This window comes from Callithrix jacchus, chromosome 2 (assembly GCF_049354715.1).
Source record: "Callithrix jacchus isolate 240 chromosome 2, calJac240_pri, whole genome shotgun sequence".
Lineage (NCBI taxonomy): Eukaryota > Metazoa > Chordata > Mammalia > Primates > Cebidae > Callithrix > Callithrix jacchus.
In genome coordinates, this window is record NC_133503.1 from 157,029,299 (window position 1) to 157,046,110 (window position 16,812).

General features: G+C 39.5%; 2 protein-coding genes and 1 long non-coding RNA gene across 5 annotated transcripts in view; 1 reads left to right on the forward strand and 2 right to left on the reverse strand.

The window, feature by feature from the left end:
* Window positions 1-15,158, reverse strand: part of ITGA1 (integrin subunit alpha 1) — a 168,095-nt gene extending 152,937 nt beyond the window's left edge. For all 3 annotated transcript variants that reach the window (XR_004739932.3, XR_013532315.1, XM_035291595.3), the window contains exon 1: window positions 14,880-15,158. Coding sequence is in view for 1 of the 3 variants with exons in the window: in XM_035291595.3 (XP_035147486.2) it covers window positions 14,880-14,940 (61 nt within the window). In the remaining 2 variants the exon portion in view is untranslated. The remainder of the gene's footprint in view (window positions 1-14,879) is intronic.
* Window positions 882-15,158, reverse strand: PELO (pelota mRNA surveillance and ribosome rescue factor). The gene is made up of 3 exons (XM_002744989.7): window positions 14,880-15,158; window positions 1,801-3,035; window positions 882-1,515 (listed from the first exon to the last, which is right to left on the reverse strand). The coding sequence occupies exons 2-3, from the start codon at window positions 2,524-2,526 to the stop codon at window positions 1,084-1,086; spliced, it is 1,158 nt and encodes a 385-aa protein (XP_002745035.1). The 5' UTR covers window positions 2,527-3,035; window positions 14,880-15,158; the 3' UTR covers window positions 882-1,083.
* LOC103791601 (uncharacterized) lies at window positions 2,921-8,468 on the forward strand. Its single transcript, XR_001910289.4, has 3 exons — window positions 2,921-3,061; window positions 4,995-5,057; window positions 5,154-8,468. It is a non-coding gene; the product is annotated as an uncharacterized LOC103791601 (long non-coding RNA).
* Window positions 15,159-16,812: the final 1,654 nt, after the last annotated feature.

The window sequence follows — 16,812 nt, forward strand, 5'->3', positions numbered from 1 at the left end:
CCTTCCTCAACTTTTAGAAATGTGCATCAAAAATACTTAAAAAGAGAATATTTTAAACTTGGAGGTATTTACATAATTCTATAATTACAGTAAAGAGTATTGGAGGTTTCAGTCAACTTCCATATACTAGACATGTGACTTAAACTTTCGAACAGGCTTCTTCACACCTAAAATAGTCCAATAAAAATGTGCAAACCCAGATTAATGCCACATACAGAATTAAGTATAACTCTGACAAGCAAATAAATAAATAATATGGCATGTTTTGGTGCAAAGAACTGAAGGCCAGATTGGGAACGACTTCCAGCTTTGCCATTAATCAGCCATATAATAGCAAATCACATTATTTAGTCTAATTTAAAAAAATAAAGATGCCTCAAAAAGATTATTTTGACAATCCCTAGCAGATCAAAGCTCTAAAATCTAAAAACAACGAATTAAGTGACCCTCTAAATCAAATATGACTAATTCTAAAGACAACAAAACAAAACCAAGCATTTCCTGTCAACGTGACTGGTTTAACATGTTTTAAGAAAAATATTTAAAACTTGTCTTTGAGTCTATTAATTGCATGGCAATCATTTAAAATAGTAAAACTCCTTAAATTAAAAAAAAATGCAGTGTGTGGAGGTGGGGAGAAGAGGGATCATTAAATGCAATGCAAGAATACCATGCAGAATTAAAATAAATGATGTAAACTGAGGATAAGGTAGCAAATACTTTTTCTAAGGAAAACTGTTTCAAAGCATGCAGTATGAAATTTCATGATCTATCCCAAACAACATACTGCATAGGCAATGTTATTAAATACACGTTTTCTGTTTCCAAGTACTACAAATAACTCATTATTCCTATACAAAATTAATTAATAAAAATGGTAGTACGTGGTGATTATTTTTTAGTTTATTGTTTAAATACATGACTTGCCAATCACAAAATATCTAGTGTAACCAAATACATAAGAATCCCTGTGTGAATCAAAAAGTGCCACTCTTGCAGCTTTCTGTCACAAGGATGCTGAGAAATGTACTGTAATAGTTTAGGAGTGAGACACAAGATAGTCTCAATTTTAAGTTTGAATCATTAATCCTCTTCAGAACTGGAATCATCCTCTTGGTCAGAGAGTTCAGGAACAGGGAAGCGGAGAATGGCAGCTACTCCAGTCAATTGGCTGAGCTGTTCCCCAGAAACGTGAAGACTAGAGAATATCCTAACGGTGCCTGCGTTCTCTTTCACACTGTCCACCAGCCTCACATACCGGCTCCGTGTGGCTACATCCTGATGCCTGAAGAGCTCATCGCTGATGAGCAATGTGTCAATTGCCATGGCTTCATTGGCCTTCTCTACCTGCTTGAGTCCATAGAAAGCTCGATCTGGTTCATGTTGTAACATTTTATAGAAGTCATCCAAGGCTTTGACTTCCCCAGCAGCTTTAGTATCTGAAAGGCGGCTAGCTACAGTAGGGTCACAAAGGGCCTCTTTCAGGGAGTACTTGTGTCCGGAGGAGGCATGTACCTAAAATCACAATTACAAAAGTTAGGCAAAATAATCTCTTAGAACACCCATTAATCAGCCCACAAAGGCTTAAAGCCAAAAGCACTAACAAGGCTTTATATGTTTAAGGAATTCAGCAAAGTTTACGTAGTCATTTAACATTCTCTTTTTACTTCATTATCTCATGATAATCTCAGCTAAGTAAAAGACTTTCTCTTCTCATTTTTCCTAGTTCTAAAACTTTAGTAGTAGTTTATACAAATCCCTCTGCCCGTTCTTAACTATCCCTGGGTAAGATTGTTTTACCTGAAGAAATTTGGATCGGTTTTCCAAGAGCAGTTTGTTGTCGGTCTTCACAGCTTGTTGAAACATGTAGTCGCAGAACTGCTCCCTCACAAATCCTGGGCTGGCCACCAGGACGCACTTGACAACATCAAAGTGTATGTGACGCTGGATAGCCTGGACCACCTGTTCATAGAACCGCTCCAAGGCCCGGTCATGCTGAGAGCAATTGCCTTTCCTTTTCCTAGGGATGTTCACCTCCACCTTGGCCCGAGTGAGGGTCATGCTGGGAGTGACTAAGCAGATATGGGCGAGGCCTTCCTGCATGACCACAGCTGCCACATCAGCGCTCCAAGCTGGGTCACAGGCCTGCTCGATGCGCTCGAGAACCACGCTGTCCCACTGTTTCTTGGCCAGGGTGAACTGGCGGTTGGGCTCCAGCTCGATGGTGTGGTAAGCTCCCATCTTGACATACTCATTCTCTTGGATGTTGGTCCCCTTAACCCGCAGCTGGCAGGCTTGAGAGTCGAAGTCAATGGCCTCCACACAGAGAGTGAGGGTAGTGCGGACCCGGTTGCTGCCCACGCTGCCCGTGGAGGACTCGGTCTGTACCTTGCGGATAGTGGAGGCGCGCAGGCTGTCACCCACCTGCACGAGGTTGTAAGTGTGCCACATGTCCTCGGGCTCCTCGGGGACCAGGGTCACCTGGCCCGCATTGTCCTTCTCTATGTTCTTCCTCACGAGCTTCATGGCCTAGCAGGGGCTCAGTGACAGAACTAGAGGAGCCAAGGAGGTCCTCACCTCCGCCCAGGGAGAGGGGATGAGAGTGTAGGGCGGGAAGGGGGCGGGGCCCGGTTCCTACGGGTACTTGCCTGGCGGGAAGAAGATACTCTTGCTTCTACTCATACAGCCGAGGAGAGCACTTCCGCTATCCTTTCGTCTCTGGGTTTCCGGGCGGGCTGCGCCTAACAGGCGCGGGAGACACAGCGGCGAACAGCGTCTTCTCCACTGCTCCCGTTGGCAGCATGGAGCAGCGGGCTGATGTAATGAAGGCGCATGCGCAGTCCGCGTCGCGCGCCTAGTCGCACGTCTCACGTCCCCAACGGAGAGGCGGGGCCGTAGGTCTTGCGGGCGCAGGCGCACTAAGCTATAAGACGCTCCGGGCGAATGAGCTCGGTAAAGAAGGTGCACGGAGTATTTGGTTTTGAGTCCTTTATTTTAATGCTAAACTTGAACTTCCTAAGTTTCTTCTTCCATTCCTGTTTGTGAAGAATCCGGGGAATGTGTGAGTGCAAATATTAGTTTTACTTGGGTGCGGTTGCCACTCTGCAACTCTTCCCTCTGGGTAAATCCAATTTCAAAACTAACAGTAAAAGGAGCTCTCACAAATGCAGATTTGGCCCAAAGGTTCAAACTCTGCTCGTTTTTGCACTTATCCGCACTCGGACGCTACAAGCCTTTTGGGGTTGGTATTTAGAAGCGGTTTCTGAGAACTACTGGTCACATTCGGTCTGGGCTCCCAGCAACGTGTCCAGCTGTTTTCTGCGCCTAGTTACCTTGTTTGCACGATCTGATTAACCCAGATGTTAAAGCGCTGGTCCCAAGAGAGAAGAAACTATGTGTGGAATTTGCCCTTGGGTGGACTTCTGAGTTGCTTGACCTGATGTCCTGGGAACCCTAGGCTCCAAAGTTGGCAGCCTCAGCTTTCTGCAGGCCAGTAGCCTGTGAAGTGTTTAAGGTGGGGGTTGGGTCACAATAGCTTAAGCCAGATCACTGCCAGAGCTAAGCTAAAAGCTGAGGCTATGAGAAGTGGGGAAAAACTATTAACTATGACTGACTGTGATTGAATAGCTACATAATTTAAAGAAAATCCTTAAGTAGCTTAGAATTCTTTATTAGGAAGTGGAAGTGGAGAAGTGGGATCGCCTCTTTAAAAGACCGGTGAATAGAAAAACACACACATACACACACACACACAAAAACCAAGAGTTTCTCTTGAGAGTTTAGATGGAGCGGAGCGCAGAGGAGTCCTGCACTCGTAGCTTCCCACTGTCTTTTCTGTCTTACTCTGTGTGGATTGGAAAGGGGAACTAACCAGCCTGAACTGATGAAACAGGGATGAAAGGAAGGAATATGAGTTTGCCATAGGCTTGTGAAAGGAAAATAAATCTCGGAACCCCAAACTCATTAAGCCAAAGGGAAAAGTTAAGCTGGGAACTGGGTCATGCAAAACTGCCTTACCTTTTGGTTCCTAAATGAGATGGCTACCAGATGAAAAGCTACAGACCTCTCTCATATTTTGCCCGCAAGGAGATTCCCAGTGAGCTCCAAGATCTTTACCCTAAAATGTTTCTATTAAAATTCACCATTTACATTGGTAAATGGATAGCTTATGTTAGAGGTGCAGTCATCCCTCTACCCACCTGACACAAATACATATCTGATTGCTCCCCTGCCCCATTTGTCTATTTTCTCTTATGTAAAAATGCAGATTCACTAAGCCAGACAAAGGCACGAATGACTATTTTCCCCCTGCCACCCTCTCACATGAAAACTATTTCTTAATATTCCATCCTTTCCCTTTTAAATTGGGAACATTCAAAATCTTCTTCCCAGAAAGGCATAGACCTGTTTTCCCCACACACGTCCTTAATTTTGGCAAATCAACCTCCTAAAATGATTGAGCCTTGTCTCAACATTTATCTCTACTGACAGGCCTGACAATTTAAACTTAAGTGTCAATTATCTCCCTAAGAGATTATCAGGGGACAGAACGGAAACGCCCCCTCCTAGGGGAAAGTCCAGATGTGAACCGCTACTTATTAATATTTATGGCCTCTTTTCTCTTTGTTTCTTGTTCTGTTTCCCCTTACCTTCCTCCATCTTCCTTCCCACCTTCCTATTATACTGAGTACCCTCAAGAAGTTCCTAATTCACATTGCTTTCTTCCAATTCCAAGAGAACCCAGCAACTTTTCACTAAGCAAAGAACTGATCACATTGAAGTGTGAAGGTGATCTGCCTCTCCAAAGGACACTGAAGTATCTTGTTAACTTAAAATTCCTAATTGGTAGAGTGAACATGTACGTGTGTGTGTGTGTGTGTGTGTGTGTGTGTGTGTGAGAGAGAGAGAGAGAGAGAGAGAAGGCGATAATTTTGAACTGGGGCTTTGAAATGCTCCTTCATCACCTTTCTAAGTACAATTCATCTCTTCCATAGTCTGCCAAAGATTAAAAGCCACAGAATCACAGTGGTAAGCACACAGTAGGAACTTAATGAAAGGTATGTATTGAAGAGCTATCACTTATTGAATCAAGTTCTTTCCTATGCTCTTTTTAATTCTCTGTAAGGTAAATATTTATTATCCCAATTTTACAGGAGAAGAAAATCGACTATGAGAAGTTAAGAAATGTTTTCAAGATCACATGACTGGCATTGAAATTCAGACCTGCTTAACTCCATACCCTCTTTCCACTACCACCATTGTATATTATGAATGCTTGTAGTCATCTCTGCCACTGCAAATTATGGGCTGTTATCCACTGTCTCTTTCTCTCAACTGTCACCTTTATCAGTTAAACAAAAACCCACAGCTTGGGAACCAACCTAGAGGATTTGAAAGGCACTTGTCCCTTTCCTGCTCTTTTACCCCTCTTAAAATTATTACACTCTTCTCTTCTACATAGTTTTTTTTCCCTTCTGTCCAGCCTGGGTCATTATTATACTCTTAGAGAGAGATCTAATATTCTACTTTAGAAAAATATACATATATTTTTCTTCACATTAGAAATCTGTGAAAACCCCCTATTAACTCTTAAATCCATGGTTAAAAAAATTTTTTTTAAGTTATGAGTTATAAAATCTTTCATAGAATTACTGTTTTATGTGAAACATCTGCAATAGTTTGGAACTTTTTTTTTTTTAGTAATTTAAGCATATAGTTGAATATTAGATGTTTTCATCCAGATTTAGTGTTATGGCTTAGTATTTCTAGACCAATCATTATATTTTTATTTTGATTAATTTTGGATTCCCATTCCCTATGAATTAAAGTCTACAATCCCTGCCATTTAAGCCTCCATTTACTTCCCACTTTTCCTCTTAGGGCACCCTATATTCCACCTGGAAAGTAATCTTTGTTCCCTACATATGCTAGGAACTTTCTCGTTTGCTGCCTTAACTCATAGGAACTTCTCCTTTCATCCCTGCTTCCGTTAATGCTGCCTATTTTTAAAAGCCAGCTTAAATGTTATCTCAAACTTGAAACCATGCAAATGAAATGTTATCTCAAACTTGAAACCATGTTAATTTAAACAAATATCTTTTTTGTTGAACTCTGGAGGGATTGTCTTTATACCCCTTCTTTGTCCCTTGAAAGGTCGCTTGCACATAGTAGGCACTGATATATTAATGATAAGCTATGTGAGTCAAATGTAAAGTATGGCAGCTATTTTAACATTATTACAGACATTTCCAGATACTTCTTAGAGCACTTATATTGTTATTGACGGCATTTCACTAAATAATGGTAGTTTAAAAACTGCTTTAGTTATATATTTGTTTTCATTTTTTCCAGATAAGCAAAATCATGAGAAAAATACCATGGCTTTTAGCTCTATTGCTTTAAATACTAATTTTATACTTATTTATTGGATGTTTAAAATAGAAATATTTTTATCAGTAACTTTATATCAGCCTAAATCTTTCTATCAGTAACTTTAATAGTATCTATTTTTCCTACAATGTCTTATTTATATTACTCTCTCCAAAGGGGTAAAAAAGAAGTATAGCTACCACCAAAAGTTTTTAATTTGTTGCTCTTGAGACACTTCCAGTGTCTCAAAAAGAGAACTGGGCTAGAAGTCAAACATCCTGGATTGTAGTTCTTACTCTTCAATTGTTTTTACTGTAACTTTTGGCAGTACTCAGTCTCTTTGAAACCAAATTTATTTTACTGAAATTTGAGGGAATTGAATTTAATAATTAAACTTACAACTGTAAAAATTAGGCTGCAGTAATATTTTTTAAATGTTTAAACAACATGTGTAATCTCACCCTAACATATTTGTTTTCAATTTTGCATGCTATCTTTCAGATTTGATTCTAAGATTCATTTCAGTGGCTAAAGACTGATTTGAAGTTTTGTGCTTATAGACCAAGAATTGGCGGACCTGAGATACGGTCTTTCCTAGTTGGATTCTACCAACTTGAAATAAGTCCCAGACCTCAATAAAGTTATTTTTTTTCATTTTAAATTATAAATAAGATTATTTGTTCTGCTCTTTCATTTGACCATCTTTATGAGGTTCTAATGGCATTATGATACTTAATATTAATAAATGATGGAGCTCTGAAAATGCCTGGCTTGACGCTAGAAAACTGTATTAGATAAAACAAGGGACAAGAGCCATTTTAACATGATCATGATTATTTAGCCTTGGAAAAATAACTGGTTTGGTAGAGTTGACTGACAGATAGTCTTTTGGATACATTTATTTATTTCTCACCCCCATTTCAGGGAAACCTTAGGTCAGCTCTACTGAATGAAATGGTTCATGCACCTCATTGGTGAGTTGAATTACTATCTTTCCTATTACAATAATATGAATGAAATGGTTTATATGACATAAAATGGAATTATGGGCCCCTAAAAGGTGGAAATCTTGTTTTAATACCCTCTGCTTAGCATGAGACCCTTAAACAGTTGGGGTTGTATAAATTTTCTTGTTTTAATCTTGCGTTTCATTTTGAAAGGCTTACTTTCTTGCCACACAAGCCTAATCTTTTCGTTACTCTGTATAAAGCACTTTAGGAACCTCTCCTACCATTGCTTCTTTCCATGAATACTACCTCTTCCACCAGTGAGCTACGTGAGTCAAATGTAAAGTATGGCAGCTATTTTAACATTTTTACAGACATTTCCAGATACTTCTTAGAGCACTTATATTGTTACTGACTGTATTTCACTAAATAATGGGTAGTTTAAAATGCTATTCCACCAGTAAAGGCAGAGACTGACTACCTTTTATCTGTCTTTGTGTTCCTGGAACACAGCATAACAAGTGGCACATACTTATATTTTTAGTATGCAAAAATTAGTGGTTATTAATTTTTCTTTAATTCAGAGTTTTTAACTTGCCTGTAACTGACATCCTAAAATTAGGAAATCATATTTTGTTTTATAATGTTACTAAAAATTTATAAAGAAGTTTACTCTTAAGGTATGTTTATATAAGCCTATTTCAATATTTGAGAGCAATTTAAAATACATCTTCTGCAGGAAAAGTTCTTAAACTGTTTTAAAATAACACGTAATGGCAATTAGTTTTATCATTCATGGTTTGGAAAGTGAACTTTACAAAATAGGAAGCCAGAGCTCCAATTAGGAATATCTAGTGATAAATGCAATCATTTATTTAGAGAGAATGTGCAAACCTCAGATTGTGCAAAGAAAGGTTCCCATGTGACCTCTGCCAGCAAAGCTAAGTGGATGACTGGGAGGATTAGTTAGCTAATATAGACAAAAGGGTAAAAGGTAAAAGGGAAAGTGAGTGGGTTTTTTTTGTTTTTGTTTTGTTTTGTTTTAAGGAACTTGTACTCACTATCTGAATTTCCCATGATGGAAAATACTTACTTGCAATTGTCACAAAACAATACAAAATCTTCTACTAAATAAACAAAATCCTATCAACAGAAGTGTGTGTGTGTGTGTGTGTGTGTGTGTAGTTCTATTTGTATGTATTCTTATACAGCATAAGATCATTTCACCAAAAATATTACAAGTAAAATGTATAACAGATATTTTAAGGATGGGCCAGTACCTATGTATTTTTAGATTTTAGTATTTGGTAAAATAAAAGTCTAATAAAGTAATTTTGAAAGTCCATTTAATGTATAATAAGGATATGTGATTTACAAAATATATAAACCATCTTAACTATCGATGTTTTAAAGTGATTTAGGTGCTATACTTAAATGTAAGAATTTGCATTTATTTTAGGAGATCTCACATAATTCATATAAAAAGAGTATGTATATTCATTCCATTGCATATTTGAATTACAATGAGTTTTCAGTTCAGATCTGTCACTTGTCTTGTTGATAGGGATCTCCTGTTTGGATAAAACTGATCTTTTTAACACATAAAGTGCATTCTTAACACTAACCAGCATATGCATTTTAATTTCCTTTTAAAACTTAGTTGACTTTTTTATCTTTCTTTTAAATCAAAGGAAAGTTTTGATTAAAATTAAAATTTTAATCCTTCCTATATACATAGCCCTGGAGCTTACCAGCAACATGACAAAAAGTTAAGAGTTTGCCGAAGCTAGAATCATTAGTCCTGTGCAACTGGAACATTATTTGATTACTTTATTGTCACCTTTCCCCTGAAGCTTTCTTCTAAAGATCGAGTATTTGGAGGGAACTCTGTTTTTGGGATCTGGTGAGGCTTTTGGTGCCAGAAGAGTAATTATCCCCTAAATCAGATATAAACTTGGCACTTGAAGAGGACTAAGAGGAGCAATGTTATATCTTTATATCTAGGTGAGGTTTTACATATTAGCCTCTTTGAAACCTTATGACACAATTTTTAAATGTCCAAAGAAATATAATAGAAAATTGTCATGTAGGTACACTGTATATTATTGATTGTAATTTTCAGATGCACATTTTCTCAATTTCAACATCTCTGAAACTAGAAACCATCTAACAATCTAGCAATTATAATTAGATTGGGAGTGGCTTGTCTTTCTTAGTGGTACATAAAATCATGATGCATCTGTCCATCCATTCTATTATTTATAAATTTGGGTTGACAGAAATATTTCAGGCATAGGTATAATAAAAGGAGATAATCTGATCCCATAATTATTTTATGAGTTGGTCAATAGTCACTTCTTTTGTGATTCATTCAATTAAAAAGCACCTATTATTTCTAGGTGCCAGTGGTTAATAAACAAAGATCCTACCCTCACAGAGCATACAGTAAGCTGGAAAGACAATTAGATAGTGAATTATAATACCACGGTGTGTTATATAATAGAAGCAAAGGTGCTGGGATATACATGCCCTGAAGGAGGGTCCAATCTACTTCAGGGTGTCTCTTGGAAATGACATTTAGTCAGGAATTGAGACCAGTAGCAGTGGTAGTGACTACTTATGCAAAGTCTCCAAGGAGACTTTAGAGTAGCTGGCACAATTAAGGAGCTGAAAGGAGCTCAATAATCTTGAAGACAGAAATATATGCAGTCATTTGCATCTCTTGATACTCTACTGTACTTGCTTTGAAGGCGAATACAATTCTTCAGTCACAGACTGCTCTGAATAGGCAGTCTATTCTGACTCTAGCGCTGTGGCAACAGTTTCAAAATATCTTTTATCTCAGTTTCTTAACATGAATTCAAGTATACTGTTTTGTATTTCATACAACAGAAGAGTAGTGTAGGTAAAGAATAGGATTTTGGTCCCCAGCTTTTCTAAATATATTGTAAACATGAGCTACTTTATTAAAATATGTTAAGAGATGTGGAAATTCAGCAAGTTCTAAATCTAGTGAGAAGTTTATTGGGTTGGAAGTGGAGGAACATGTTAGAGGAGCATTCATCTACTGTAGTCAGAATATCAGTGATAAGCTGTGGCCCAAGAGCTCATGCTTCAAAATAGCTGGATAAGTGTTATGACAGGAAGGAAGAGAAATGCTACATAGTGTAGCATATATATGTGTTTTGTGGTTACTCTCATTGCCTGTTTACTAAACAAACAAAAATCCCATGAATTCATTGCTGCCTTTACAAGCATCACAGTAAGTAAGACAGTTTTCACCATTTTCAGCAATTCCTGACAATACATTGTCTGCCATTGGGAGTCATTCTCTGTTTTGAATAGGTGGCTGACTTCCTCCCCATATTCAGCCATCTACCATCTCCTCACTGGACTTTATTTTGAATAGGAAATCTTGCCTGTGAGAAAAGTCATAAAAGAAGACCTTGCTTCTTGACCAAAATATTTCTAGGAAAGGGACATATAGCTTAATTAGGGGTAATTCTATATTTATATTCTTAATAACCAGAGATAGGAGTCTTATTTGAGTTTACTTTAGTACAACTAAAAATCATGGAATTGAAAGATTGACTTGTATGATTAATGAGGTCATTATCCAAGTATTTTAAACAATTATGTTTGGATTTCACATTTAGAGGGATGAGCAAGGGTGAATGAACTTATCTTTAGGCAGCCTATATAGCATATTTTAGAGCATTAAATTTGAGGTCAGAGATATGAATGGAATAGATTTGTCATTAGTTCTTCAACTTTGGACAAGTGAAATTAACTTCTTAGTACTGTATTTTTATTCTTCGTCTCTAAAATGGATAATAGTTATACATTTTTAATTTTTTTCTTTTTTTCAAGGCTAATCAAGTAGAGCAGTGGGGGGTAGAAAAAGAACAAAATCTGTGACTGGTTGTGATCAATTAGTAAATTTCATTTTTAGATTAAAATGAAATAATACATGCAAAGCTCTTGGCACAATATCTTGCACATAATACATTTCAGGGTTAAGTTGTGCTAGTTACTCTGTTATTGACTGTCTTGCCCTTTGTCCTCTGGAAGGTTGGATCTTAGAAACATTTGGATATGGCCAATGGGAGGGCTGAGCAAGACATCAGAGGGTAGGAAGAAAGGGGGTATATTTATTTTCCCTACTCTTTCTCTGCTGGGCTTCAGTTTTGTCACTAGCTGACTGCATTCCTCTTTTTATGACCGCAACTCCAGTCTAATGGCCACCCTCCACAGCTAGAGTTCATAATCAAACTAACACTGCCACCATCTCAGGCCTAGGAATGGTCATGGATTTTCTTCTCACTCTTGCTTCAGGTTCTTTTTTTCCCCACTGTGGCTTTTGCTAGATGCTCCACCCTCTTTTCTTGTTCCTTTAAGCCTCTCTAAACTGTCACTTTATGAAACTATCTTCAGTTAAATCCTTTATAGGTGCCATTAGTTTATGCTGAGACTTCAACATACATAAAATAATATTTTGTTTAGACATAGGAAGAACATCTTTTTGAGGAATCATTGTTAATAAATATTGTAAAGAGCTAATATGAGAAACTCTAAATCTAATGGGAAGTTTATAGGGATGCTGCTGGTTTCTTGTTCTGATGTAAACTCAGCTTTGAAAGCTGTAGAGAGTTTGTTTAGATGTCAGAGGGAGGTAGAAAGGAAAGGTGGAGTTCTTTTCCTGATGCATAAAACAAGATCATTCTTCAGTGGCAGAATGAACATGAGGATTATACAGAAAGTAAAGAAAAGTGATTGGCTATAATGGACAGTTTATGCTTAAAGATTGTGGTAGACAGAATAATGGTCTCCCAAAGGTATCCATGACCTAATGCCTGGAACCTGTGAATATGTTATCCTAGATGGTAAACGAGACTTGGAAGATGCAATTAAAGATGTTGAGATGAGGAGATTATTCTGGTAGGCACATTGTAATTACAAGGATCCTTAGGAAGGTAGTAGGTTCAGAGTCAGAGAAAGAGATGTGATGATAAAGTAGAGTTATGGGAAGATCTGAAGATTCTACCCTGTTGGGTTGAAGATGGAGAAAGGGGCCACAGGCCAAGAATGCATGTGAAAACAAGGAAGCTGATTTTTTCCTACAACCTCCAGAAGAAATGCAGCTCTGATGACATCTTAATTCTAGCCCAATGAGACTTCTGACCTACAGAACTGTACAATAGTACATTTATGTTGTTTCAAGCTGGTAATCTGTGGCAAGTTGTCACACCATCAATAAGAAACTGACGTAGGAGTAGCAGGAAATAGAGAGAGGGTGTTGGATTAGGACAGTCAGTTGAGAATTTTGGATTTTATCTTAAAGGCAACAAAGAACCACCAAAGAATTTGACTAAAAACAGATAATAATGAAAATGACATATTAAAAGGGTAGACAGGAAGTTGGGTTTAGATTGAATACAGAAAGATAAGCTCTACAGTAGCTGAATGGATAAGTATGGTGATGAGTCCCCAGGTTACAAATGGACTCTGAATTGAGACGTTTCCAAATCTGAAAGAGAATGGTAAGAAGAGCATAGAGAATATAATGACTGATGAGGAATCAGCAAAGGAAACCAGTCCAATATCAGATCTCTCCTGTGTGTTGCAAAATGGACATAAATATAGCATACACATGTGATCTAAATATTATAATTTAGAAATATCTATGCATTTTTTAAAAGTCTCTTCCTGGATTCAGCAATGTATATTTCACCAACATATATAGGAAATTGTAACTTGCGAAACTTCTCTGTTATTTCAAGTTTCATTCTTGTCTTTTTAGAGGTTATGCAAACCTCATTTCATCATTTCTGCTCTAGAGACTGCTTATTTGGTAAAATGAAAAAGGTACAACTTGAATAGTTAATAAACTACTGTATTCAGATTTTGCACAAAAACAACAAAATACAAACAAACAAAAAACTGAGTTGGAGAGGAATCATAGGTCAAATATGTATAAAGAGTAGTGGCAGTAGCTGGTAAGTTAAACCACTCACTGGCCATAACGCTGTTCAGCACTTACCACTGTTTGGATTATTGGACATTTCCTGAATAGTGGGAAATGTTTGGATGAAAAGCCAGTAGCTCATTATTAACTCTTTTTACATCACCTCACTATGAGAAAAGCTCTGCTTGCTGATAATCAACTTCTAAATGATCTTTATAAAAGTTAACAATGCCTGACCATCTAAGACAGGTCTAAACTGGCTGGCCCTATCCTATTTTTAACCGTAAAAATGCTAAATTACCTAGTACTAATAAGCATGCCAGCAGTAAAAACACTGAACAATTGAATATCAATGATATGTTAAAGCCATTAATTAACCCATTAATAAAGTGATTTTCAGCAGGGCTCTGTGGCTCATGCCTTTAATCTCCATACTTTAGGAGGCCGAAATGCGCGGATCACAAGGTCAGGAGATGGAGGCCATCCTGGCTAACAAAGTGAAACCCCATTTCTATTAAAAATACAAAAAAAAAAAATAGCCGGATGTGGTGGCATGCGCCTGTCGCCCCAGCTACTTGGGAGGTCGAGGGAGGAGAATCGCTTGAACCCAGGAGGCAGAGGTTGCAGTGAGCCGTGATCGCAGCACTGCACTCCAGCCTGGGCGACAGTGAGACAACGTCTCGACGTCCCAACGTCTCAAAAAAAAAGTGATTTTCCTTCACGCAAAACTTCTATCAACACACTCCCCCGCCTCCCGCCTTCTTCAATTTTTTTCTCCATTTCAACTCCCACCCTCAACCCCTATCAGTAACTGATAAAAAAGATCTGACCATGGGTTAATTATTGGGAAAATCTTAGAAAATGCTGTATTTCAACCTTTTTCTAAATTGGATACAACTTTGCATTTCCACTATGTTTTTAAGTACCCTCTTGAAAAGTACACGTTTATATACAAATAACAATACTATATTTTGCGTCTTAAAATTAGACTGCGCTGTGATATTGACAGAGAAAATGTTCACCATTCCTTTCTACGTTTCAAAATATCCCTTCTCTTGGGTGCTACTTAGAAACATCATTTTGTAACAAGCAGCAGTTTCGCCTTGCATCCCTGTCTTTTCTTGTTCTGCATGGGAAGAAAGCCTGAATATTAGACAGCAAGAAAATGCAATAACGTCCACTCTAGAACAACCCGAGGGTAGTTTTGCATATATATCAGGCGTCCTATAAGCACCACCCTCCCATCCCATGCCATAAAAAAGGGGGGTTGCGGGAGGACTTTAAGCAAAGTCCTAAAATACAAGGTGTATTGTAAAAACAACTTTAATTTTAAAAGTCAATTCTACCTTGTAAAGTTTTCAGCGCTGCCTCACTCCTCCTAGGGTGAAGGACTTTGGAGAGACACCAAAACTGATTCACATCAAAACCAGAACACGAAACTCCTACCAGCCCCGTTGCCTGGCCCGAGTACCTGGAGTGCCCGAAAGTGGATGGGCGCTCCCTCCTCCTCTCTGGCCCACGGCTCTGAGGACCTCCCTCCCCGCTCCAAGCCCCGATCCCACGAGCAGGAGATGCTCAGAGAAAAGCGAGTCGCTCACCAGTGAGGAGCCAGCAGCAGGCGACAGCGACCCCTGGACGGGCGCGGAACCGGGGGGCCATGGCCGGAGCGGCCGCAGCGCCAGGGGACCGAGCTGGTTCTCAGGGCAGGACCCGGCGCGGGAGCCGCGCGCTCTGGCTGGGCCACTCCGCCCGCGGCTGCGGTTCCCAGTCCTCTGTCCCAGTGGTAGCGGCGCCCAGGAGCGGGAGAGGAGTGATTTCCTGTGTTTTCGTCGACTGCCTCTAAATGCGCTCCACGCTTTTCACATCCCAGACGGATTGCCACATCGCCCGCCCCTTCGCGCTCTTGGTCTCTGAAATCCCGCTGGCAGCTTCCCAGGCTCTGTCCGAGACATGGACAAATAAAGCCTGCTTCGCGGGTCCGTGTTTAGGCTAAAGTCCACCGGCTGTGGAAGCAAACCTTAAAGGGACATCTGCCTTTCATTGAGAGGATGATCCTGCTCTCCCGGCCAAACCCCCTAGGTGGTAGGAAGGCGGGTAAGGGCTGGACCTTCGGGAGGGTGTCGCCAGCCCAGTGGCTCCGCCTTCACACCCCTGACTTCTCCGGGTCCTGGCAGGGAGGGCACTTTGACAGTGCCTTGGCTCCCTTAAGGGGAGGCAGCTTTCCTAGGTCCATTGCGCAGAGGGATTAGGCCGTCTGTGAAAGCGCGAGGATCTGGAATCCCCTCCTTCCCTCTCCTGCGAACCCTTGAACTTCACCGTGAGGTCGTTTTGCACGAAAGGGGGCGTCCCCACAACCCCGACAGGCTCTACTGAGGGCTTTGCTCTCGCTTAATGTGGTGGTGCTGTGTTGGGGGGGGGAGGTGTTGCTTCGTTTATGGTAATTCGTGGTTGAAGGGTGGATGCAGATGAGCTTTTCTTTGAGATAACTATGGTAAGGGGAGACAAGGAGAAACAAGACGGAGGAAAAACAGTAAGAGGGAGAGCGAGAAGGGAAGAGAGGAAGAAAAGCAGCCTCCTTGGAAACGGAATGTGTGCGGGCTATTTTGCTTAACTGAATTAAGATGTTTGTACTCTGGTAATTGAATCTAGTAAAGAACTCGGAGCACTGCTATTTGTTTTCTTACTTGAAACTTTTACGAGTAAAACTGCATTAAGAGTCCAGAAGTGCTTAGGAACTTGCAATGCTTCCCTTTCCTGTGGAGTCAAAAGCCATATTCACCTTAACTTCCACCAATGCTTGCTGTTTTTAAAATAGATGTGTCTTACCGGTTTTGAGAATTTCAAAGAACAGAAAGGATGAGTGGATTTGTGTTTAGAGAAATCTGAGGAAACTAGTTCAATTCACTTCACTTCAACTCAACAACTAATTGAGCATCTCTAGCAGGCAGAACTAGGGCTAGGCAGGACAAGAGTGCCACCCAAAGGAGGATACCTTGAGCAGAACACAACACAGGTAGCCCAGCACAGGTAACACGATGGACAGGAAGGAAGAAGCCCACAGATAAAACTGGATACATTGCCTGATAGAGGATTGCAGCAACTAAAAGCTAGAGAAGACAAAAGTTGAAAAAGTTTAATGAGGGTCAAAAATTGGGTGGGCAGTTGAAGGCCGTTAGATCTCACAGTGTTGACCCCTTAGCCAAGAAATTCCTTTTCTATTATGTATCTGAACTGATACATAAAAATCCTGTTCTCCCTGTTTTTAGTTTTTATAATGTCCTTTCTCAGTTCTGTCTTCAAATTTACATAAATAAGTCTCCAGAAAAATTGTGTCGGGTCACAGTTCAATCCCATTGGACTTTACTTAAGTTCCTTTGTTTGTATTCAATGCTCTTATATCTTGCCAAGGAATTCATTTCCTGTGTACATCTCATTTCCCTGTTGGTATATCAGTTATGTCTTATGCCTCTAAGTATGACCCTCTGTGCTTTGAATAGTAACCAATAGATATTGATTAATGCATAGACATTT